Source organism: Muscardinus avellanarius, assembly GCF_963383645.1.
Source record: "Muscardinus avellanarius genome assembly, chromosome: 1".
In the NCBI taxonomy this organism is placed as follows: domain Eukaryota; kingdom Metazoa; phylum Chordata; class Mammalia; order Rodentia; family Gliridae; genus Muscardinus; species Muscardinus avellanarius.
Window position 1 is genome coordinate 225,968,311 of NC_137786.1, and position 26,427 is coordinate 225,994,737.

General features: G+C 41.8%; 1 protein-coding gene across 1 annotated transcript; it reads left to right on the forward strand.

Annotated features, from left to right (window-relative positions):
* Positions 1-11,418: 11,418 nt before the first annotated feature.
* LOC308279703 (olfactory receptor 4D11-like) lies at positions 11,419-12,366 on the forward strand (the record flags this gene model as incomplete). Its single annotated transcript, XM_080719817.1, has 1 exon — positions 11,419-12,366. Exon 1 carries the CDS (start codon positions 11,431-11,433, stop codon positions 12,364-12,366), a length of 936 nt encoding a protein of 311 aa, XP_080575943.1. The 5' UTR covers positions 11,419-11,430.
* Between the last annotated feature and the right edge of the window lie 14,061 nt (positions 12,367-26,427).

Below are 26,427 nucleotides of genomic sequence, written 5' to 3' on the forward strand. Positions count from 1 at the left end.
TCCAGCAATTGTGACTAAATGTATGCACTACTTAATTGCTCCTTATTTCTGGATAGGCAACAACTTGCCACATTCAATACACCTGAAGAGGCTTATCAGGAACAACTGAAAATGAAGGAATGCACAAATATCATATTCCTTGTGTACAGATTTATCATCTACCACACTGAGACACAGGTAATTTCTTTATTCTTTGTACATAGAGACTTGCATTTTTAAATGAAGGGGTTTTGATAATGAGATTGCCTTTTGTTCTTAATTGTCGATTGCAGATGCAATCATCTGTGACCAGTAGTATCCTGAACACCATAAAAGAACAATTGGACAAGAATCGTGCCGCACTACTTTGAAGATTTCACATCCAGTGGCAAGGAGTTATAAGCATTGTTGAGGGTCACAAAAAATGCCCTCTCACATTATCACTAGAAAATGAATAGTCTCATAATTTTCACCTTGACAAAAGTTATCAATATATGCCTACTCTTTCCTCCTTTAATATTTTTCCAAGTTTGTTCCAGTTGACATCTATCATAGGACATTATTCTGAAACCAAATCTATATTGCCATAACTTTTTTTTCTAGACAATCTTCAGTTTTATTCCCAGAGTTTAAAATAAATACATATCTCACCACACCCACCTTTCAGTCCCCACGCACACAACCATAATAAATTAAATAATAAATACAGGCATATAAATACAGCTGTTGGGGGGAGTGGGAGCCGCGGGAGAGGGACCAGGTCCCAGGACCCGCGGGTGCTTGGGCGCTCAGGCACAGTGGCAGTCCTTGGCCTGGAGGTCGTCGTAGGTCCTCAGTGACACGCCGCCGTCCGTCTTGTGCAGGAGGACCAGGAGGTCGTTGCCATAACTTTTATAAAAGTAGGACTTCAATAACTCTCTACTTCTGTTTCAATAAAGCTCAATTTCTCAATCCAGTTAATAAAATATACACAATTGTATCATAAGCAAAACTGGCATTATTTCAAAAATTAATTAATTTTTTTCTTTCTCTATACTTCTCTTTGTCACAGCTTACCAACTATAATTTTTTTTTTTTTTTTGGTGGTACTGGGGTTCCTGGAAACCCTTCTGCCTCGGGTGACACTCCCAGACCTATTTTTTATACTTTTTTATTTGGAGACAGGGTCTCGTAGGCCAGCACAGCTGGCTTCGAACCTGCGTGATCCTCCTGTCTCTGCCTCCCAAGCATGGGGATTACAAGCGTGCGCCACCACGCCCGGCCCAACTATGATTTTCTAACAAAATTAGGGTGAAGCTAAGGAGGAGAGAAAAGGGAATGAGAAGCTTTTAACTGACTCATTTTTTGTGTGATTGGCTAAGACCCTCTGCAACTGAAAGAGGCTTGATTTCATGCAGATATTTTAAAAGAGCCTCAAGTTTTCTTCAATCTTTTACTTTCTTCTTTTGCTTTGCTACTCTGACCGATCTATTCCTATGACCATACTTCATGTTCTCTGACTCTTCCTCCTACTTAAATTACACTGCTGCTGGACACCTGTAGTAAGTTTGTCTGTTAACTTACTGTGCTTTTTAACACCATAATTCCTCCTTTGGAATTTTTTCCATCTTTTTTATCTTTTTGGTGAAACTTTCCCTTTTTATATGCACTGGTCTCTTGGCCTTGGGCAGTATATTTTGAAGTTATTTTTAATATTCTCTTAGGTGTTTTATATTCTGTTTTATTAGAGCTTATCATTCTTTTGCATGGAATATCTCTTCTTGATGCTTTAGCTTCCTTTATTCTCCGTTTTGGTGCCTGTAAATTGAGAAAAGCAGACACTTTCCCTGTTCATGAGCCAGCCTCATGTAGGACAAAATACCACTAATCAGTTCTGCAAGATATTTTGGGGCCCTCTCCTAACTATTTTCTTTGCCAGAAAGAATAAAGCATGTGTTTTGTATTTTTCTTGTTGTTTGATTGTTGTTTGTTTTTGTTTGTTTGTTGTATGCAAGTCTATACTTAACCACGAGCTGTCTCTGGAAAAATATATAGAATTTTTTCATTCTCCCTTGGGCAAGTAGACTGCACTCGACCTGTTAGAGATTCAAAACTGGTAGAAAAGGTACAAGTTTTTGGTGATCCCCAGAGTAAATGAGGGTATTGCATGCATAAATTAACTACCTCTTATAGTTCATATAGTTCAATCCCCTTGAGAAAGGATTGTTTATAGTTTCATTCTGTGCTGAGCATGGACAAGCTCAATGGTCTGTACCAGTCTGCACTGCCTCCTCCATTCTTTTAGGTATCTAGACTGTTCTGGAATCACCAGAACTTCAGTATCATCAAGACAAAGCCAGCCCACTGGTTGTCCCTTATGACAACGTGGATCATTGAACATGTGACCTACTGCATTGTATTTCCAGAGTAAAGCTAAGAAGTAGAGGTCTTTCTTCATCCTGGATTCTCATGCTACAGTGGAGCCAGGATATTTGGTGAGAAGGTGTCCAGAAACTTTCTCCATGTTTCTATTCTCCAGGGATACTAGAAGCTTTCAAACAGTGATATCTCAGAAAGATAATGTGTCTGAATTACTTTTATATCTGTGCATATGGAAGAGAACATCCCACTAAACCTGTCTACTAAAAGGAAGAAAAAGTAGTGTGGCCTCATGTCTTTGCATAGATTCCTGGGCTGGTCCTTCTGTAGTAAAGCTCAGAGCTGAGTACTATAGCAAAGTGCTTGACCACAGACCAGTAACTCAATCTTAAGTATCTTAAAGTAACTTGACCACAGATCAGTGACTCAATCTTAAAGTATCTCCAGTCTAATGTCCACTGGAGTAGGTGGAAGTTAGGATAAAATCTACTTCTAGTTTTAGATCACTGCTCTAGAAGTGAAAAACCTTTGTGTTATTCTATATAAGTCTTCTAAATTCCTTAAACACAAGGTGTGCAGAACTGTAGGAAAACTACAGGAAAAAATGGGGTACAAAATAAAAAATACTTAGTCCAAAAGATATTGGTGTACATCTGATAAACAAAACCAACGCCACATATTTATAATATTAAGTTTTTAAATCCACATTGTAGGAAAACTTCCATTTGAATAGTTCATTGTTTTGCTGCAGGAGGTTAGCTATGTTTTGAAGATGACTCTTGATGGAAGCTTAGAGACTAGTCAGAAGAATAAAACCTTTTTACCCAGACACCTTATCAAGGTGATCATAGCTAGGATTTTCTGAACAGCTGTAACCACAAGATAAAGCATGTAACTGCTAAAGAAAAGAGAAACAATATATGGCCTAATTGCTTGTCTGCATCTGCATCTTATTTACTCTAGACAAAACGTCTTTTAATCAGCCCTCCCTTCTGAAAATCTCTTTGGACCTAAACCTACTCTCTGGACCTCCACCTTGTCTCAGGAACTGTGCCTTTTCTCTAAACCCCCACCTTCACTCTGGAACTCCGTATTCTCTCTGGATCTTCACCTTCTCTCTGCACCTCTATCATCTCTTTGGACCTCAATCTACTGTCTGGACCTCCAACTTCTTCCAGGACCTCTACATTCTCTTTGACCTCTGTCTTCTCTCTTGTCCTCTATCTTCTCTCTGGACCTCTGCTTTATCTCTTTACCTTCACCTTCTCTCTGAATCCCTGCTTTCTCTCTGAGACTCTACTTTCTCTATGGACTTCTGTCTTCTCTTTGGACTTCTGCCTTCTCTCTAGTACTTTACCTTCTCCCTGGGCCTCTTCCTTCTCCCTGAACCACTACCTTCTCTCTAACCTCAAACCTCCCTCTGGGCCTCCAATTTCTCTCTGTGCCTCCACCTTCTCATTGGACCTCTTGCTTTTCCATAAGCCTCCAACTTTTCTCTCTTGTCTCTGGACCTCAGCCTTCTCTCTGGGCCAAAAACTTCTTACTGGATCTCTGCTTTTTGTCCATACCTCCACCTTCTCCTGGACCTCTGCCTTTTCTCTGGGCTTCTTCCTTTCTGAAACAACCTTTTCTCTAAACTTCCACCTACTCTCTGGAACTCTCCCTTCTCTGCCTTTTCTCTGTACCTCTGTCTTCTCTCTGTACCTCCTCCTTCTCCCTGGTCCTCCACCTTCTTTCTGGAACTCTACTATCTCTCTGGACCTCCACCTTCTCTTTGGACCTATGCCTTCACCCTCTGAATCTACTTATCTCTGGACCTCCACTCTCTTCCTGGGCCTCCAATTTCTTTCTGTATCTTCACCCTCTTTTTAGACCTCTGCTTCATCTGGACCTCCACCTTCTCCCTGTGTCTTCACCTTCTCTCTGGACCTCCACCTTCTCTCTGGACCTCCTCCTTTTTTTTCTGTACCTCTAACTTATATCTGGACATCTGCCTTCTCTCTGGACCTCTAACTTCTCTCTGGACCTCCAACATCTGTCTGGACCTCAAACTTCTTTCTGGAATTCTACCTTATTTCTGGACCTCTGCCTTATTTCTTGACCTCAACATTCTCTCTGGACCTCTGCCTTCTATCTGGACCTCTGCCTTCTCTCTGGACCTCTGCCTTCTCACTGGACATCTCATTCTTTCTGCATGTCTACATTCTCCCTGAACCTTTGCTTCTCTCTGAACCTCTACCTTCTCTCTGGACTTCCATTCTCATGCTGGAACTCTTCCTTCTCCCTGACCTCTGCCTACTCTCTGGACCTTCTCCTTCTCCCTGAACCTCTAACTTCTCTATAGACCTATGCCTTCTCCCTGGACCTCCACCTTCAATCTGGGCCTCCACCTTAATTTTTTTTATACTTCCACAGTTCTTTGAATCTTCATCTCATCTCTGGAACTCCGCCTTCTTCCTAGACCTCTAGCTTCTCTCCAACTTCTCTCTGGACCTCTGTCTTTTCCATGGACCTCTACCTTTTCTCTGGACCTTCGCCTTCTCCTTGGGCCTTACCTTCTCTCTGGACCTCCAAATTCTCCCTGGGTCTCTACCTTCTCTGGATTTCTATTTTCTCCCTGAACAGCCTTCTCTGGACATCCACCTTGTCTCTGGATGTCCACTTTCTCTCTGGACTTCACCTTCTCTTTGAACTCCACCTTCTCTTTGGACCTCTGTCTTCTCACTGGAACTGTGCCTTCTCTCTGGAAGTCCACATTCACTCTGGAACTGCCTTCTCCCTGGGATTCAACCTTCTCCCTGGACTTCTACTTCTCTCTGGACCTCTACCTTCACTTTGGAACTCCACCTTCAATCTGGACCTCTGGTTTCTTCGTGTGTGTGTGTGTGTGTGTGTGTGTGTGTGTGTGTGTGTGTTATTGCAGATGGAACCCAGGGACATCCAAGCTACATCCCAGATTTACTTTTTATTCTTTATTTTGAAACAGGGTCTCACTGAGTAGCTGAGGCTGTCCTTGAACCTTGATCCTCCTGTCTCAGCCTCCCAAACGCTGGGATTACAGGTGTGTGTCACCACACCCAGCTCCCAGCCCTTTTTTATTTGTTGCTGTTGTTGTTTTGAAACACAGTCTTGCTATATTGCTGAGGCTGTCCTTTGAACCTGTGATCCTCCTGTTTTAGCCTCCCACATACTGAGGTTACAAGCATGTATCACCATGCCTGGTGACTCTTGACAATATTCTGTTTTATTTGTTTTTGTTTTTTTTTTTTTGGTGGTACTGGGGTTCCTGGAAGCCCTTCTACCTCCGGGCTACACTCCCAGACCTCTTTTTACATTTTATATTTGGAAACAGGGTCTCCTAAGCCAGCGCGCGCGGCTGGCTTCGAACCTGCGCGATCCTCCTGTCTCTGCCTCCCAAGCGCGGGGATTACAAGCGTGCGCCACCACGCCCGGCCACAATATTCTGTTTTAAAAGGCCTTTAAAACTGCAGGTCTTAAAGGTAGTTAAATTCAATAGCTAGTATAGCTATCAAAATCTAACTGTACTAGTTATCATATGGAAGCCCATTCCTCACTGTGAGGCCATCTCTATGTCTTGTTTCCCTTTGCTTCATATTTCTTAGTGTTAAACATCCAGCAACACTATTCTATCCTGTGTCTCCTTAAACTCTTCCCCAAATGGCAGATCCTTGTAAACAGAGTCCAGAAACATGGAGAGAAATGAGCCTCCCCCAAACATTAATGCCCCTGACATATCTAATTCTCTTTGTATAAATTGTCAAACATGAGACAGGCATGGTGGTGCACACTTGTAATCCCAACATTTGGGAGGCTGAGACAGGAGGATCACAGTTTGTGGACAGTCTCAGATACTTATTGAGGCCTGTTGCAACTCAGTGAGACCCTGTTTCAAAATATAGAATAATAAAAATAGGTCTGAGGGTGTATCTCAGAGGTGGAATGCCCGTGGGTTCCATCCCCAGTACCCAAAAAATTTTAAAATAAAAAAAAATTGTTGAACATGGTGATGGAGTAGATTCACTCCCCCTGCCAGCAGCAAGTCACTTCATATCACCTATACCCAACAATAAGGTGCCTTTGATGACCAAGAGCCATAAAATATAGTCTTCCTAAGGAACATAACTTGACATATTTTAGCATACCTCTTTTCCTATTGAAGCCAGAGGCTAAGAGGATTCACTTTTTCTGCTGTCTCTAAAAAAAGTTTAGACCTAGACAAAATGGGTATTCCTCGGTGTATATGACCAGGTAACCTCTTAATTACTCCCACTGAAACACTCGCGCCATCAGCAGAATTGTCCCACAGTCACACATTCACTGTAATCCCTCTGCTAATTCTGACACTCGTTCTGGGATTAAGGAGTCAGTAAACGTGATGGAGCAGTGAGTTCATGTGTGGAGAGCCAAGATAACATTATTTCTTGAGTCTGCCCTTTGACATGTCAATACAAAAGAGAAGCCATGGAAATTAGTGGCCCTCCGAGGGCTGTTTCACAGAAGATCTTTCTAAAACCAAATGATTCCAAGTTCCATGTGAACAGTATTTAAGATGGTGGCATTCATGAAGGAAGGCTGATGATTGCAGGTAAGAGATACAACCCTACAAGACTATATGTGCCTGAAGTGAGTAGTGTCTAGGCACAAGACTGAGAAAATAAGAGTGAGAAATCCAGGTGTAATCATTAAGATTCATAAATACATTCTAATGACAAATAATGTCTTATGTACGAAAGATGTTGCATTCCAGAGTGAACCTTCAGTAACAGACAGCACAGGGTAGAGATTTTAACAAAGAGCACACTGTGAAATAGACACATAGAAATGAGGTCTGCCAGTTAGAATTGGGGAGAAAGCAGCTTTTGTTCTCTGAGACTTCTTGGATTGTACAGGAAAGAGAATTTTTTTTCCTCTTTCTAGATGGATGTTCTCAGACTGAAATTTACAAAGGTAATTCCTACCCTAAATTTAAACTTAGTGAAAAAATAGCAATATTTCAAATTCTCAGAAAAATTAGAAGAGTGATACAATTAACACCTATATACCTTTCCTTACCTTTGTCAAAAAAAAGTAAAAATTACAAGCCGAATGTACTGGATAAAAAAAGGAGAATCCACAGGTTTGAGGCCAGCATGGGCAAGTTAGTGAGACCCTCAATAACTTAGTGGGACCCTGTTTCAAAATAAAAAATAAAATAAAATTGGGCTGAAGTAGAAGTAAATAAAATAGTAGCTTAGAGATAGAAGGCCCCTGGCCTCAATCCCCATACAAAAGAAAAATACCTCTTCAAAACAGTGCATTCTGAAGATGTTGTTTTAGGGCACATATTCTGGGACATACAGTTTTTGTAAAAGATTGTCATAATAAACTAAGTGTGGTGGCATATCCCTGTAATCCCGGTACTTGGGAGGCTGAGACAGGAGGATTGAAGGTTCAAGACCAGCCTCCTCAACTCAGCTAAGCTTCAGTCTTAGCAAGGCCCTGAGGCTTTTAGCAAGGCCCTCAGCAACATAGTGAGACCCTCTTTCAAAATAAAATAGGGGTAGGGATATATCTCAGAGGTACAATACCACTGAGTTTAATCTCCCCAATGCAACACACACACACACACACACACACACACACACACACACACACACAGAGTCAGTATACTTGAAGAAGCTGTATGCTTATGAGTTGTATATCCAGTGTTTCTTACAGCAACACACACATAATCAACTTAGGTGGTGCTCTAAGCACTGATTCTTTACATTGATTAATTCATGTAGTTCTCACAGAAACCATATGAAGAAGATACTGTCTCCAAACAACCAGTGCAGAGACTGAGGCCACCGGGGGGAAGTGGCCTGGTCATTGTTGCATATCCAGCAAGTGTCCAGCCGGGCTTTGGACAGGCCGCCTGCTGCCGGAATCTGCCAGGCATCTGCCTCTAAGCTATGATGCCTCTTGGTAGCTTGTTTTTCAGTCTTCCAGATTAAATGGACTTTGGACTGACTGGCATAGTAGGGGAGGAAAATTCAAAAGGGAAATGAGGTAGGTGAAGAGAAACATCTTCACTTGGGCGGGAAAACACACCCAAGAAAATGGGAGGAAAGTGGCTTTCACCCTTCCTTTGTTTCTGATTATGGGGAAGAAAGGGAAATAATCTTGGAAGAAAGAAATTAAGGACCATTTCAGGAGTTCAATAAAAAAGAAGAAAAAAGGAACCCAAAGGCAACACAATTCGATGTGGTAAGTCTATGTTTAACATTTGAAGAAACTGCCAACGTGTTTTCAAACTGATTTTACTTTTTTATATTCTTTTATCAGTTCCTTGTAATTGTGCATCATAGTGAGACTCAGGGCGACAGAACCGGCCCGCACATACTTTGGTGTGCGTCCCTCAGCGGCTTGCATTTCCACCAGTGTTCTCTCTACCTGTTTAACCACTCTCGATAGATCGGAATAATTTTTTATATATCAGTCATCCTAATAGATGTACACCGTTTTAATTTCCACTGTGATGTAGCTCACACTTTGATTTTAATTTATATTTCCCAGATATAAATGATGATGAGTATTTTTCCCATGCTTATTCTTATTATCTATGCCTATATGGTCTTGTTGAAGTATCTGTTCAAATGATAGGTCCTTTTTAAAAATTGTGTGTGTGTGTGTGTGTGTGTGTGTGTGTGTGTGTGTGTGTTTCTGAGGATTGAACCTAGAGGTGGGATATACCCCTATCCCTTTTCTCTGTTTTGTTGGGTTTTTGTTGTTGTTTTTTTTTTTTTTTTGTAGTACTGGGGTTGGAACCCAGGTGCTTTCTACCTCCAGGCTACACCCCTAGATATATTTTTATATCTTATTTGGAAGCAGGGTCTCACTAAGTTGCTGAGGCTGGCTTCTGAACCTGTGTGATCCTCCTGTCTCAGCCTCCCAAGTACTGGGATTACAAGTCTGCTCCACCACGCCTGGCTCCATATTTCATTTTTTTTTTTTTTTTTGGTGGTACTGGGGGTGGAACCCAGAAGCTTTCTACCTCCAGGCTATACTCCCAGACCTATTTTATATTTTATTTGGAAACAGGTTCTCACTAAGTTGCTGAGAGCCTCACTAAGTAGCTGAGGATGGCTTTGAACCTGTGCAATCCTCTTGTCTCAGCCTCCCAAGCGCGGGGATTACAAGCGTGCGCTACCACGCCCAGTCTCCATATCTCTTGTCTTTATTTTGAAACAGGGTCGTGCTAAGTTACCTCACTCTAGATTCAAACCTGCAGTCCTCTTGTCTCAGGCTCTTATGTATCACAGCAGCCAGTAATACTGCTCATTTTCTTCTAATGACCTTAAAATATTACAATACTACTCTTTGCTATTTTTACCCAGAAGAAATTAAACATGCACACAAAGATCTATATACAAATGTTCAAATGTTTCCTGTATTTTCTTTCTTTCTTTTATTTTTTATTTTATTTTATTTTATTTTTGATGCCTGGGATTGAACCTATGGGGATTTTATCACTAAGATATATTCCCAACCCCTTTTATTTTTTATTTGAAATCGAGCCTTGCTACATTGCTGAGAGCCTCACCAAGTTGCTGGGGCTGGCTTTGAACCTGTGATCTTACTATTTTAGTATACCAAATGTTTCTTATTTTAGCCATAGTGATTGTGTCATAGTTGTAAATTGAGCTCAAAACTTATCAAAGTTTATGCTTCAAATGTGTGCATCAAATTGTATATCAACATTAGCTAAATAAAAATAAAAGTACTAAGGTAGTGGTGTGTGTGTGTATGTGTGGTTGTGTGTTATTCTGGGGTTTGGGTACCTAAAGTAAAGGTAGAAACAATTACCCTTTAAGAAGAAAAGAGAAGTTTATATCTTTGTGAAGTTTTTTAAATTTTTTATTGGATGAAATTTATGGTTAAAAAGAGAAGTATGCTTCTGTAGACCTCAATACAAAGGGAATCACTTTGAGCTAAAAACAAAGGCACTTGCCTATAATCCTAATACTTGGGAGGCTGAGACAGAAGAATTGCAGGTTCAAGGACAGCCTCAGCATGTATCCAGGCTCTCAGCAACCTAGTGAGACTTTGTTTTTAAAAAAAAAAAAGCCGGGGGTGGTGGCACACGCTTGTAATCCCCGTGCTTGGGAGGCAGAGACAGGAGGATCGCGCAGGTTCGAAGCCAGCCGCTTGCTCTGGCTTAAGAGACCCTGTTTCCAAATAAAAATATAAAAATGGGTCTGGGAGTGTAGCCTGGAGGTAGAAGGACTTCCTTCTACCTCCCCAGTACCACAGAAAAATAATAATAAATAAAATTTTTTTTAAAAAAATACAAAGGGCGAGGGGTCTAGCTCAGAGGTAGAATGCCTCTATATTCAATCCCAGTACCAAATAATAATAATAATAATAATAATAATAAGGGAATTGTTTTGCCAATAGGAACTCTTAAAACCATGTGTGTGGTGGGGGGGGTACTGGGATGGAACACAGGAACATTCTACCTGCCAGGTATACTCTCAGCCCTATTTTTTATTCTTTATTTTGAAACAGGATCTCACTGAGTTGCAAAGGGTCTTAGTAAGTAGATGACTCATGAACTGCGATCCTCCTATCTCAGCTTTCCAAATGCTGGGATTACAAGCATGAGCTACCACACCCAGTTTCTTTGAACCATTTAGAGTATCCAGTCTAGAAAAAGCAATTCCTGTGGAGCACAAAGTGTTCTTGTCTCACCACACCAAAAACTAATTCCATTTTATAGCTCTCATGCCACAAATAGTCCATTTTCTGAATACTTAGCATCCACTGGTTTATTTTAATTTTTAGAAGTTATATATGCAGAACATTTATGCATTTTCTAAAATACTTATAATTTACAGAAAAAAGAATAATCAAGTTCATGCCTATGCAATAAAATGTCATTTTTGACAAGCCATAACCTTGACATAGCAATCTATGCGGTTATGCTACCTCATGAGTGTCAGACCTAATCTCTGATCTATAAACTAGAGTTCATGAAAGGAGAGTAAATATTTTCTGAAATCACACTTTCCACTTTCTCCAAGATGTACAAGGAAGAAGAAACGTGATGTCATGGAGCTGGGAAATTACACCAGAGTAAAAAACTTTATATTTCTGGGAATTACTCAGTCTCGAGAACTGAGCTTGGTCTTGTTTCTATTTTTGGGTCTGGTGTACATGACAACCTTGTTGGGAAACCTCCTCATCATGGTGACTGTGACCTGGGAGCCCCGCCTGCACACCCCCATGTACTTCCTGCTCCGCAACCTCTCTGTCTTGGACATCTGCTTCTCCTCCATCACCGCTCCCAAGGTCCTGGTGGACCTACTCTCCAGGAGGAAGACAATCTCTTTCAATGGCTGCATCACCCAGATGTTCTTCTTCCACCTCCTGGGAGGGGCAGACATCTTCTCTCTCTCCATGATGGCGTTTGATCGCTACGTGGCCATATCCAGGCCCCTGCATTATGTGACCATCATGAGCAGGGGGCGATGCACGGCCCTCATCGCTGCCTCCTGGGTGGGGGGCTTCATCCACTCCATTGCACAGATCTCTCTGTTGCTCCCCCTCCCCTTCTGTGGACCCAATGTCCTTGACGGTTTCTACTGTGACATCCCCCAGGTCATCAAACTCGCCTGCACTGATACCTTTATTTTAGAGCTCATGATGATTTCCAACAATGGCCTGGTCGCTACCCTGTGGTTTGTCTTTCTACTTGGGTCCTACACGGTCATCTTAATGATGCTGCGGTCTCAGACAGGTGAGGGCAGAGGGAAAGCCATCTCCACCTGCACCTCCCACATCACCGTGGTGACCCTGCACTTTGTGCCCTGCATCTATGTCTACGCCCGGCCCTTCACCGCCCTTCCCACGGACAAGGCCATCTCTGTCACCTTCACCGTCATCTCCCCTCTGCTGAACCCCTTGATCTACACGCTGAGGAACCAGGAGATGAAGTCGGCCATGAGGAGACTCAAAAGAAGACTCAGGCCTTCTGAGAAGGAATAGAAAAGAATCTCCAAGTCTTCATCACCAAGGATCCAAGGATTCCCTTTATTGTGTTTTCTATAGAGCATATACTCAGATGCATTGCCAATTAATCAAGCTTACTTTCTAGGTAACTTTTTTTTTTTTTTTGCTTGTTGTATTTGGAATTGAACTCTACGACATTCTATCTCCAAGCTACACCCTCAGCACATTTTATTTTGTTTTATACAGAAACAGCATCTTGCTAGACTGTCATACATGCACTCAGCACTTGATGGGCTTCTCCACCTCCCTCCCCGGTCTCCACCTTCCTCATACAGGAAGTATGACATTGGTATTCTCACGTATGTATATGATGTCAATGGAGGTGGTTCTGTGGGCTACATTCTGAGGACAACCTGTGTAAACAAAATTGAAGGGAGTTAGGAAAACAAGTAGAGCCAGGGAATGAGAGCCACCAGCCCACAAGATAATTACTCAGATTAAGAAACTGGGCAAAAGACATTGAACCCCCAAGACCCAATTCAGACCAATCACAAAAGAGCAGGTAAGGGACTACAAAAATAAATAAAAGCTCACCTGCCAAGAAGTTCAATAGATGCACTCTTTTTGGAGCCCCTACTCCCTGTGCAAGGGATGTAGGGGGGAGTATTTGTTTGTTTCTTTGTTTGTTTTGCATGTTTTTGTCTTCTGTCTTCCCTTGGCTTAAAATAAATCTTTATATTCCTATACTCATTCTTCTATACTTTCTATACTGTGTTGACCTTTAATGTCACGGACAAAAGCCCAATAAGAGGACACCCTGCATCCTTTGGGGCAGAAAGGGAAGAATTTGATTATGATAAATATCTGGCAGGTAGCCAATGCTTTGTGAAAAGCACGTCACCATTCATATCACCCTTCACTCCTAACAGACCTTCTGTACCCTCCTAGCCTGTTATCCTCTTTTCCTGTATTATCCATGTTTCACATTATTAAGAAAAATATGAGGGAATAGAAAACATGAGAATATACAATGAATTCAAAACATCTATCATCCTTACAATTCTAGCTACCATTAAAGCATGACACTAGTTCATTACTTATAAAGCTCATTACTTATAAAGCTCAAAAAGTCACCCTAAAGCTGATGAGAAACGCAAGACAAGAGAGTTTCAGATCAAAAGATAACCCTGGCTTTGAGAGTAACTATGGGGCAGCAGATTAAGAAGAGAGGACCAATGGGGTAGAACAGAGAACACAAGGAAAGTTGGCCAAAGCATAGATGTTGAAGACAAACTTCATTTATAACCCTCATTGGATCTGGCCTCGTGGCCCCATAAACCTTCATGATTCCATGAACAACTGTCTCCAGTGTTTACCATTTCCTGCCACCTCATCAACCAAGGCTAACTTTTTATACTATTAACTTTCCCCTTCAAGCATAGAAATTCTAAGAACAATTCAAATGCAAAGTCACTAGTCACAGGCTTCTGCTACCTTTGCCCTAGTAGCCCTGGTCTCAAGAGTGCCCACACTATTCCTTATGAACTTGTCTGTGTAAAATGCATACCACAAACCACTTACAGCTATTTTATGCAAATGTGTCCTTTCCTTTCCCACAGATCTCCAGTGATTCACTCAAATACTGTTGTTTTTTTCTCCTCCATGTCAGAATCTGATGGCACCAAAGATCTGTAAAGTCTGAGCCATGTATCTCCGAAGTATAAATCCAAGAAAACAAGAATGCTGGAACCCCTGCCATATGGTTGTCCCTCATGACTTCCTCAGGCTGTGTCTAAATACACAGTGCATTAAACGGAGGAAAGCAATTGCCTCTGATCATACAAGCATTTATCTAGATTATGTAAAAATCACAAATTACATTGCATTTTTGCTCATTTAAATCAGTTTTTATGGCAAATGCTAACTTTGTCAGCAACTACTCTCTCATTCTAGATCATTCCTTTTCTGTTAGTGACAGAGTTTATTCTGTAATTCCAAATAATATTAAAAGTTGGGGATGATTTTTTACAGATAATCTCATTTGCTGAATGATTTAAGAGTAAAATTAGCCACCACATAGCTTTGTATAGAAAAATAGAGCACAGAAAAGTGGGACTGGGCAAGATGGAGAAGTTCTTACTCTTACCCTAAGGGTGTAGTTTGTTTTGAATGAGACATTAGTAACTAAATCCATCTCAATTTAGTTTTTTAATAAAAAAGAACTTAAAATTATTTGAAATGGGTCTTAGACATGTCTACAAATATAGTTACTATTTTTATGTCCATGTATTTTCACATTTAAAAAATATTTATGGTCATATCAGTAAAAAAAATCAGATTTTAACCAATTCTATTGAGGTATAATTGTTAACTAAAATGCATATATTTACAGTGTATACCATAATATTTTGATATGTGTACACATAAAAAATATTGTATGTAGCAGAGCATGGTGGTGCACGCTTGTAATCCTAGTACTTGGGAGGCTGAAACAGGAGGATACAGACTTATAGCCAGCCTCAGCTACTTAGTGAGGCCCTTTAAAATGTAGAGAAACCCTGTTTCAAAGTAAAGAATAAAAAAAAAAAAGCTGGATGTGTAGCTTGGAAGTAGAATGCCCCTGGGTTCAAACTCCAGCACCACAAAAAATACATACATATATTACATATACTGTATGTATTTTAAAGCTATGTCACCAAAAGCCATAAAAAATTAAGTAAATAGATGTATACACATACCCTTCAAATGATCCTTTAGTACTTAAACTCCCTGGATCAGATGTCTTAATAATAAATATTTCTAAGTATCCAGGGGGAAAAACTTAGGCTATATATGAGGTAATTAAATTGACAAATATAAAAAAAGCTGTCTGTAGGTTACCACCCTAAAATCTGAGTGAATAGTAAATGTTAGAGACATAAGACTAAATAATTGCATAGAAACAATATACATGTTGCTTTAAAAAAATCTACCATGTAAATATACATGGTCCAGTCTCTCATAACTGCCCTCATAGTAGCCGTAGAGCTTTCATTTTTTCATTACTACTCTTTTACTCAAGTTTTAGTTCCCAAATGATTTCAGGAAAAATGACTTTGTCAAGAGAAAGACTGCACCATCCTGCATTGTTTATCACAACACATTTTTCTTTAGCCAAAGGAAAAAATGCACTGAAATGCTTCCTGTAGAGGAAAGAATGTGTCCTAAATGTGCATAAGTGCCCCTTGAATGCATATGTGAGATGGGACAGGAAGGAGATTAGATAGGGGAGCAGATAGGAGGACAGAGAGCCATTTTGATGACATCTTAATGACTCCCATAGGAACTTTGCAGAATTGGCCACTCAGCTTCCAACAGTATTCATGCCCAACAGTATTTCCTTTGCTAATTCTTATATGGGCTTGCAAATGAGAGACTAATATAGGTGGTCAAGGCACTATATGGCAGAAGAGAAGACTAGAACAATGTGATTCCCTGAGGCTGCCTTTTCCCACCTGAAAGAAGAAGATAACTGGATCACTAGCCTTGAGGTAGGTATAATGGTTTGTCTTTAGAATGTCCCCATAGTCCTCACAGAAACAAGATAGCAATGTTGAAAGCAGGGTTGATTGCTGAGGAGGGTCCCTGAGGGTGTGATGTTGGGAATTATATATCCTTCCTCCTCTCCCTACTTGCTCTCCTGCTTCTGCCTCCATGACATAAAAATAGAGCCTCCTTTGTCGCGTCCCTCGACCAGCGATTAAGACGCAACACGAAGCTCTTCTTGCAAGCCGTTTATTCAGGATACAAGTCGAAGAAAATGGCAGAATGGCGGAATGGTGGAATGGCGGAATGGTGGAATTGTGAAGAGTGGCGAAGAGTGGCGGCAATCTGTCTTGCGCAGGGCATTATAAACATTAACTCTCCCAATCACTTCCTGCCACGTCTCACTCACTCATTGGCTCATGCTCGTCAGGCCACCACCATGTCATGCGTTACATAACTTTAGCCTCCAGATATGGAGTTGCTTCCTGCACAGCCATGTGTCAATCAAGCTCAGAGGCAGGAAGCCGGTGCCATCTTCTAATGGCGGCTCACCACAATTCCCCCTTTTTGTTTTTATAGGCAACAGGTAAGAGCAGAGGTTTGACCCCTATTAATCACTGGCACCTTTTTTTAGGGACGGGTACTTGGGTGCCTAACCCGTGTGCAGTCAAGCGTACTCTTTCTGAGGACCAAACTTGTGTCCTCAGCTGCAGTGCTTTGCCTTGCAACCTGAGCCACTATGCCTTAGCTGCCGCGAGCCAGGCTTGGGGTGATTGTCCCGCCTCGATAGCCACACAGGCCTGTATAAACATGGCTGTATTATGATTAAAACTTTGGCGAAGACGAGCAATGCACCAGACACAAAACAACACAGCCACAACCAATAATTCCATCAAGGCCCCCAATCCAGCCCATTTCTTTAGATGATTCATGGCACGAGTTATCCAAGATGACAGTCCTTTGGCCAAACTAATGTCCACACGAGTCGAGTTGATGGTGACCACGGCAGTGCGTAATCTCTCTAGTTGGGTTTCAAATTCTTCCGTCCAGTTGCATGGGTACCGGAAATGCCGATAGAATTCCCCATCTCCATTCCATCTGAACCGAGGTTATTAGGCGAAGCAGCATTTACAGCCGTAGGGGGTTTTTTATTTTCATGATTATGGTCGGATAGCAGCTCGGCATTCCTTTGTACACTGTTCAAAAACTAACTGTTTAATCAAAGGTGTTGCCACCTCCACATTAGGACCTAAAACTCTACTTGTAGCTTCAAGGAGACGAGCTACGAAATCTGCAAATGGCTCGGTAGGTCCTTGTATAATTTTGGTTAGATTACCAGCAGATTCCCCTGAGCTCCTAAGGGATTTCCATGCTCTAATAGCACAAAAATTTATTTGATTATAAACTTCCAAAGGAAGTCGGGTTTGGTTTTGGGAATGTAGCCCTTGTCCTAAAATCATATCTCGATCCCATTGAGGATTTCCAGCAAGAGCATTAGCAGCAGCCTGATCAGAGGCATATTCTATGTTAAAGGCCTTCCATTCCAAAAATTGTCCAGGGGTGAGGCACGCTCGTGTTAATCCATTCTAGTCCCCTGGCGTCATGCAGTTTCTAGCCAGAGCTTCCACTTGGGCTAATGTAAAGGAAGCTGTGACCCCATACATGTGAACTGATTCTGTTAATGCCTTAATGACCTTAAAATCAAGGGGTTCATAAAAACAAGCGCCCTGTGTATCTTGAAAAATAGGAAAGGCCAATGGGAGCTCAGTTTTAACACGTGACCAAACTTGAGGGCAAAAGGAATTATGAGATCCCTGAGTGGAGGATGGTAAGGATGGCGGTGGCCCAGGAGGAGGATAACACGGGAGAGGAATTTCTTGTAAACCTGAGGGCATAGGAAAGTCCGGATCTAATTTAGGCAAACGGGATTTTTTTGAGGCTGAATGAATTGACACACATGTCATTTGTTTTTTTAACAAACTTTTTTCTTCATCAGAAGAATCAGAAGAGGAGTCTGGCCCTTTAAATTTAGACAAATTCGGATAGAGTGAGGAACGGACAGGTTTCTTTGCTTTACTAACTGTCCGTTCTGACTTATGTTTCTCAGATTTCTGTTTTTTGAGTAATTTGAGGGCGGTTTGCCCTTCTTTAATAGCATCATGATATTTTTGATCTTCTAAACAACCTCTGACCAATTTCCAAATAGGTAGAACACAGGGATTAAGGCTTCCCTGTTGCTTGGCATATTCAAGATCTCGACCAAGCTTTTCCCAACTAGGAACTGTCAGGTTACTTGAGACAGCAAACCATGGAGCAGCGCTGTCACAATCATTTAAAAACTTCTCTAAAGTAGACTTTCTAAATTTTAAACTTCTAGAATGAAGTAGCTCCTGGAGAGCCAAAAAAATTGGATGAGACTGCGAGGCCCCCATCCCAAAACTAAGCTCAAAATGAAACTCAAAAATGGTCCGCTTTGATTGCGGCTCTACTTTCGCGTTCCCGCGTCTGCTTTGACCGCAGCTCTACTTTCACTTTTCCGCATCTGCTTTGATCGCAGCTATACTTTTACTTTCCCGCGTCTGCTTTGATCGCAGCTCTACTTTCACTTTCCCGCGTCTGCTTTGATCACAGCTCTACTGGATTTGCTCTCCCCTTATGCACAGGTGAGAGCGGTTACCCGCATTTTTTGCGGACCCCCCAACTTACCAGGGGACTTACCGGTGCACCTTCCCTGACGACAGCAAGTTCTGAGCTTCACGCACGGGAGCTGATTCTCTTCCCCGTACGGGCCACCAGTTGTCGCATCCCTCGACCAGAGATTAAGATGCAACACGAAGCTCTTCTTGCAAGCCGTTTATTCAGGATACGAGTCGAAGAAAATGGCAGAATGGCAGAATGGCGGAATGGCAGAATGGCGGAATGGCGAAGAGTGGCGAAGAGTGGCGGCAATCTGCCTTGTGCAGGGCATTATAAACATTAACTCTCCCAATCACTTCCTGCCACGTCTCACTCACTCATTGGCTCATGTTCGTCAGGCCACCACCACGTCATGCGTTACATAACTTTAGCCTCCAAATATGGAGTTGCTTCCTGCACAGCCATGTGTCAATCAAGCTCAGAGGCAGGAAGCTGGTGCCATCTTCTAGTTCAGAGGCAGGAAGCCGGCGCCATCTTCTAATGGCGGCTCGCCACACTCCTTCTCTCCTACAACCATCTCCTGAGCTCCAGATGATAACCTCACATGAGCTGAACCTCAAATCCCCCCAAAATACTGTGAGAAAATAAATTTTCCTTTCTCTAAGTTATGTGGTCAGTTGTTTTGTATTGTTGCAGTTGAAATGTTGACTTAGTGCCAGAGGAGTGGGGTTATTGCTGTATCTAAATCTGACCATGTGTCTTGTGAGTCTTTGGAACTGTTTTGTGAGAGGAACTTGGAATGGCCAGACTGTGGATAGAAAGGTGGGTGATAGACACTGTGCTTAGGATACCTGGGAAGGCAAAAAGGACTCTGTAGGAAAATGGAATAGAGGCCACATATGTTACATTCTGGCAAAGAACTTACCAGAACTTCACCCATGTTCTGAATCTTTGCATGAGGCTGAATTTAAAGATGATGGTCTGATTAAACTGGAAGAGGAAATCTTAAAGCAGCAAAGTATCCAAACTGCATTACAGATATTAATATCTGCATTTAGCTAATTGTACAATGAATTTTTGGAACAGAAAGCAAAACAGAGAGACCTTATAAACTTTCAGTTTGGCCAGAAAGGCATGTGTATAGCTGGGGGCCAGAGAGATATAATGAAAGGAGTACAGTGAAAGAAAGTCAGATGAGCAAAAGGAAGTCAAACGCCTTGCACAAGAACAAAGAAAATAATGTGATTAAGGAAGTTCAAGCCCAAGTGTGGAACCACGGAAGAAAGTTCCCAGCAGCAGTGATGGAAAAGGGTATAACTATCTTTCCTGATAGTGGTGGATCACAGCACTCACAGTGCTCACAGTATTCATGTATTTCTGGCTTTGCTAGGAAAAAAAGCATTCATGGGGGCTTGCCCCAAATTTCAGAGGAAGGCCTGAGAATCCAGGCAACCTGTGGCAGGGCCAGAATCCCTGAAAGCAGGCACCAATGAGGCAATTTGTGAAGCTGTGATGGTGGACACAAGGTTTCAAGAAAAACCCCCATAATCTAGCGTTGCAGGGGAGGGGGTGCGTGGTATGTGCGTGGGGAGAAGTAATTCCCCCACCACCACCACACACACAGACAAACAGAAAAAGCATGGATTCTTGTCCTAAGATAAGAATAAGTATTCATTGCTTGGACAGCTGCTGAAGATTTAAAGAAGTTTATTAGAAAGATAGAAATACAGAAAATAGAAACACAGCCCCATGCCAAGATGGCATGAGGGGATGACTCGAATGTGTACACCAAAGGGCTTACACGTGGACTTGGCCTTTTTTATACCCATGACCTCCATCTTGTTTGCGTGACTCTGACATGAACATCCCTGTAAGGTACCTCCCCTAGCAAGGTGTGGTAAGGTGTCTCCTTTCATAAAGGGCAAGGTCAAACCCTCCCCCATCCCCCCTAGATCATGTAGATCTGTTTTTAGAAAGAGGAAGCCCTAGCTCTCCTCTATTGACTTGTTAAGTACTTTGAGCTAGGTTGATTTACACTGGAATAGCTGCCTGTTGTTAGGCCGAAACCAAGTCCTTTCTTTATCCATGTCTGCCTCCATTTTGACAACTATTTTGAAATATACCAATTATTTTCTTTTGAAATATATAATAATCAGAGCTTTCCCAAATCTTCCTAGGTCATTCCCCATACTGGCACATCTAGAAATGCCAGAAACATGGAATGACACTGAAGAAAGGCTGCAAGCTGTGAGCCATGGAGCCAGGTAAGAAGAGATAGTATGCAGCCCATTTGGACTGGGCACCAAGGCCCCTTGGAGATTGCATCTCACCACCAAATGCCTGAAATGCCAGGAATGAAGCTGTAGGATTAATACTTGCCCTTCTGTATTTCAATTCTGTATTGATCCCATTCCTTCTTTTTATGGTCCTATTTCTCCCCCAAAAGCTGGCTTCACATGGACTGAGTTGAACCTCTAATAAGCTGTGAGCACATAACTTCTAAGTTGTGTGTCCGGCTGTTTTGTTTTATAGTAGTGAGAATGTTGACTGAAACAGCAGACTTCACATTAAATGTAGAATTTCCCCAGCATCTAGCTACTTCCTTCTTTCTCTAAGACACAGCTGAAGCATTATAAGAGAATGAATTTTGCCTTGAAGATTAAACCAACAGCTACGTGTTAGTGTGTGTTATGAGAGCTTCTCAAACTATAAAATTAGTTTTACAGAAATGCTATAAATGTATGCTTTTCAAATTTTATTTATTTTTAATAAATTTTTATTGGTGCATTGTAGTCATACATTTCAATGGGATAAAAAAAAAATACTTGTGGAGCTAGGCGTGGTGGTGCACACCTGTAATCCCCGCGCTTAGGAGGCAGAGATAGGATGATCACGCAGGTTCAAAGCCAGCCACACTGGCTTAAGAGACCCTGTTTCCAAATAAAAAATATAAAAATAGGTCTGGGAGTGTAACCCGAAGGTAGAAGGGTTTCCAGGAACTCCAGTAACACACACACACACAAAAAAAAAAACTTGTGGAGATATACATACACACACCACCCAATCAGCCCCTACCCAATCTCTAACCCCTTCCTTCCCCATCCCTCCTACCCATGCTTGGCTTCCTGATTGACTTTGATAAGTTTAGGTACATCATGTGCTTTAAAGAGTTTCCCTTATCCTCCCTCTTTTCCCCTCAGATATGTCACCTCCATTGCTCCTGTATAGGGTCCCTTCTTCATCTAGAGTCCCTCCTGTTACCCATTTCTCCCTAATATTTTGCACATTAAAAAAAAGCATCTGATTTCATAGTTTTTGTGACATTTCACTGTAAATTCCATAATTTTGTTCTCCCTTATGGCTGGGCAAAATTCCATTGTGTACATATCCTATAGTTTTGAAATCCACTCATTCATTGAAGGACATTTTGGCTGGTTCCACAATTTGGCAACATGAACTGTGCAGCTATGAACATGGTTGTTCATGCATTAGTTTGGTATTTTGATTTTCATTCTTTTTAGTAGATACCCAGATGTGGTATTGCTGGATCATATGGTAAGTTCGTTTTCCTTCTTCTGAGGATCTTCTGTACTGTTCTCCAAAGTGGTTGCACCAACTTGCAATCCCACCAACAATGTATGAGAGCTTCTATTACTCCACACTTATTCTCACTTACTGAAAACCTGAAAGCCAGAAGGTGAGTAACTTTGACAGGATGATCCACTCACAACCAATTTTTTTAAACAGAGGTCACTTGGATCTGGAAATCTGCTGAGAGATTAGGTGAGGCAGCTGCAGCTTCGAGTACTTCATGGCCACACAGTTGAAGAAACCCTCTGGCCCTTTGCTGTGAAGCAGGCCTCAGTTCCAGGCCTGCCACACAATAGGCTCCAGGCCCAGCCTTGCTGGCTTCAGACCAGGTCTCACTGTCTTGTCCCAGCCTCGCTGGTTCCAGACCCAGCCTCGCCACGTGGCAGGCTCCGGGCCTTGGCCTCGCTGACTCCAGGCCTGGCCTCACCCTGCAGCAGGCTCCGGGCTTTGGCCTTGCTGACTCCAGACCCAGCCTCGCCCTGCGGCAGGGTCCGGGCCCGGCCTCACTGGTTCCGGACCCAGCCTCACCATTTGTATGCTTTTGACAAAGCTATAACTTGTTTGTTGGTTGGTTGGTTGGTACTGGGGTTCCTTGAAGCCCTTCTACCTCTGGGCTACACTCCCAGACCTATTTTATATTTTTATTTGGAAACAGGGTCTCCTAAGCCAGTGCATGCAGCTGACTTCAAACCTGAGTGATCCTCCTCTCTCTGCCTCCCAAGCGCGGGGATTACAAGTGTGTGCCACCACACCCGGCCTTTTTGTTTGTTTGTTTGTTTGTTTGTTTAGGTACTAGGGATAAAACCCAAGGGCATTCTACCTCCTAGCTACATGCCCAGCCCTATTTTTATTCTTTACTTTGAAACAGGGTCCCACTTAGTTGCAAAGAGCCTAAGTAGCTGAGGCTATCCTTAAACCACGATCCTCCTGTCTCAGTCTCCCAAATGCTGGGATTACAAGAACAAACCACCATACCCAGAAAGATATAACTCTTTTTTTTCTTTTTTGGTGGTACTGGGGGTGAAATCCAGAGGCTTTCTACCTCCAGGCTATACTCCCAGACCTATTTTATATTTTATTTGGAAATAGGGTCTCACTAAGTTGCTGAGAACCTCACTTAAGTACCTGAGGCTGGCTTTGAACCTGTGAGATCCTCCTGTCTCAGCCTCCCAAGTGCAGGGATTACAAGCTTGTGCCACCATGCCCAGCAAGATATAACTATTAAGCAAAGAAAAATTTTGGTTTTTTTTTTTTTTAAGAAAAGAGGAGGAAGAAAAGTATTGCTTCCAGGAGAAAGGAAAGAGATTTGAAAGTGTAGCTTGTAGAATATAGCAACAAGGTCAGTTGGCTCAAGGGGTTATAGCTGCAGTGTACTTGACAGGAAAGTGATATTTGAAGCGTTTTGAAGGTAATCAAGGAAGTGCTGACATTCCAAGATCTTACTTGGGTAACTTTCTTAGAAAAACAGCATTTAAGATAGTGGTTCCTGTGCTCAGTATATGCAGTCTGACCAGCTTTGCTTCTTGGCAGGGAAAGAAAGCTTGGAGCATCGAGTAAGGCATTTTAATGCCTTGCTTATCTGTGACCTCGCGTGCCAATGGGTATGAGTAATGCTTCTAATGCTTTAAGTCATTCAATCAAGAGCAAGGGATTTTCAAAATTGAAAAGAGAGAAAACCACAACACACAAGGCAACAACATAGGCAATGAAGCAGCCTTTGCTCAATGGATGCTGGGCAAATAGAAACAGCTTTCATACTCTGTCCCAAGATGTTTGAAATTCATGTCTTCATATGTGAAAGGTTCGAGTTGCCCCTGCCCCACAGGGGGCGGGGCCGGAAGCTAGGAGGTGGAGCTCTGCGATTCCAGGAGGGGACCAGGCCTCCCGGTCAGGAAGAAGAGAGTTCAGAGTTCGGAGAGGAGCCCAACAGGGAGGGACGCACTCTCCCCCTGCCACCAGTCCCCGCGGCCACGCGGGGGCTGGAGGCCGATCTCCCACGAATAAAGACATCCGTAATACTGATTATGGATCTCTGCGTGTATCTATGTGCCAAGGGGACTCGCCAAAACCTTTCAATATGGTTGTCTCATCTGGGGTGGTTTTCTAAGAGATAGCATGATCTTTATTTTGATCTTGCAAAGATGCATGAATTTGTGCATCCATTTCCCTGCCCCTCTGTTGTGTTTGAATGCAATTGTACATCCTATACCTATACTTTCCAAGTGCCTTCCAACTCAGTAAAATGGCACCATTCAAAGGAACCCACCAAACAAGGTAATTTATATGTAGATGATGTTACTCAGCATTCATTACTACAAGGTCTGATTTTTCAAACCCTGCTTCTTTTTTAAATATACTTTTATTGGTGCACTGTAAATATGCACCATATTGACATTCAATGGGATACAAAAATACCTGCACAAAGCACCTGGTGTTTTTCCCTGTAGCTCCAATCCCACTCCCCCCCATCCCTATCTGTGTGTATTAGTGAGATTTGTAGTGATACCTTCATATATGCACATAGCATATATTTCCTTCATCAAGCCTCTTTTCTCCTCTCCCTACCATCCTCCCCACACTCCTTTCACTATTGAACTGATCTCTCTTCTTACTTACCTGGAGTCCCTTTGGTTTCCTATTTTCTCCCTAGCTTCCACAAGTGAGATAAAACATACTACCCTTGACTTTCTGAGTCTGGCTAATCTCACTTAGCATAATATTCTCTTCTTCCATCCACTTTCCTGAAAATGACAAAATTTGTTTCTTCTTTATGACTGAGTAAAATTCCATTGTGTGAACATACCACATTTTCTTGATCCATTTATTTGTTGATGGACAGACCCTAGATTGCCTTTATAATATGGCAGTTGTGAATTGTGTCTGCTTCTTTTTTTTCCAGTTACTCCTGACATTCTCTCATGCCAACTCAACCTCAACCACACCTATCACTCACCATCTTCAGACTCCTAACACCACTGTCTGACACACAATGCACTCACTGCATCTGCAAAGGTTTTCCTAAACCTTTTATTTTGCAGCATTTTCTAGGAAGGGCTGAATACCACTTGAAAGAAGAGTCATGGAAGTTAAAAGCAAGTCTTTGAAAGCAGACAGATATTGGCTTGAGATAAAGCTCTACCAGCTATTAAACTTTGAGCAAATTACTTAATCTTGCTGGGATTCAGTTTTCTTGCTTACAAAATCAGAATAATAACATATATTTCACATAAATTTTATAGACTTTGAAAGAGAAAAACTGAAGGAGTTGGTACAGCACATAAGAATCATTTCATTAATACCATTCAAGGTTATTAATACCAATCTCAATGATATGTATGGAGAGGGGTAAGGGTGGAGTGGAATTCATAGAAAAACACACCAAATTCTGTGTACATGTTTCAATCACTCTAAACCTTGTTACGATGTACAATGATAACATGCCAATCACAGTGTATTTTTAAAAGAATCCATAAATAGCCACGAAAGCAAAAAATAGCAAAGTGAGATGTAGTGACACACACATACAACCTCAGTACTTGAGAGGCTGAGACAGGAGAATCACAGGTTCAAGGACAGCCTCGGGAATGTAGAGAGACTCTCAGCAACCTAGTGATATCTGTTTCAAAATAAAAAGGGCTGAGGATGCAGCTTGGAGGTAGAATGCCCCTGAATTCAATATCTAGTACCACAAAAAAGAAAAATATAATTCTGTTATTCTGCCCATAGGTCTATAATTCTGAGACCTTGAAAACTTCATGGACCTTCTGGGGCCTAGTATATACAGATGACAAGATTTCTTATTGAGGATAATGGTGTTTTTTCTTATAAATATCTATATTTATAATTTTTTGAAAAATAAAATTAATTTATGTTTAAAAGCAGGTGTGTGAGTATAAATACTCTAATTTTTTTCCTTTGGACATATATCAAGTCTCTGGGAAAATATTTTAAAATCCCCCAGGAAAGAGATGGCAATTTCTATTTGCCCTAAAGTATTGAAAAAATGATTTTGAACCACAGGATCAATAGCAAGATGAGTCATACCCAGGTGAGCCTGGCATGTGTAAAGATAGAGGTGCCCTCCTAACGCTTCTGTAACTGGATGGCCAGGGATAAAACCAGATTCCTTGGGGGCCTTTGTATTTATAAAGGACATACAACCTCATCTACTCCTTATAAGCACACTGTGAATGAGGAAGGTCTTTTCCTTCCATGTTACAGATAAACTATAACTGTACATGTTTTAGGTGACCCTAGGTATGTATTGTATCACCCCTATAATTCTCATGAGTCTATAAATATTATGGACTAACTTGCCCAGGGACCAGCTAGGAGGTGGAAAAC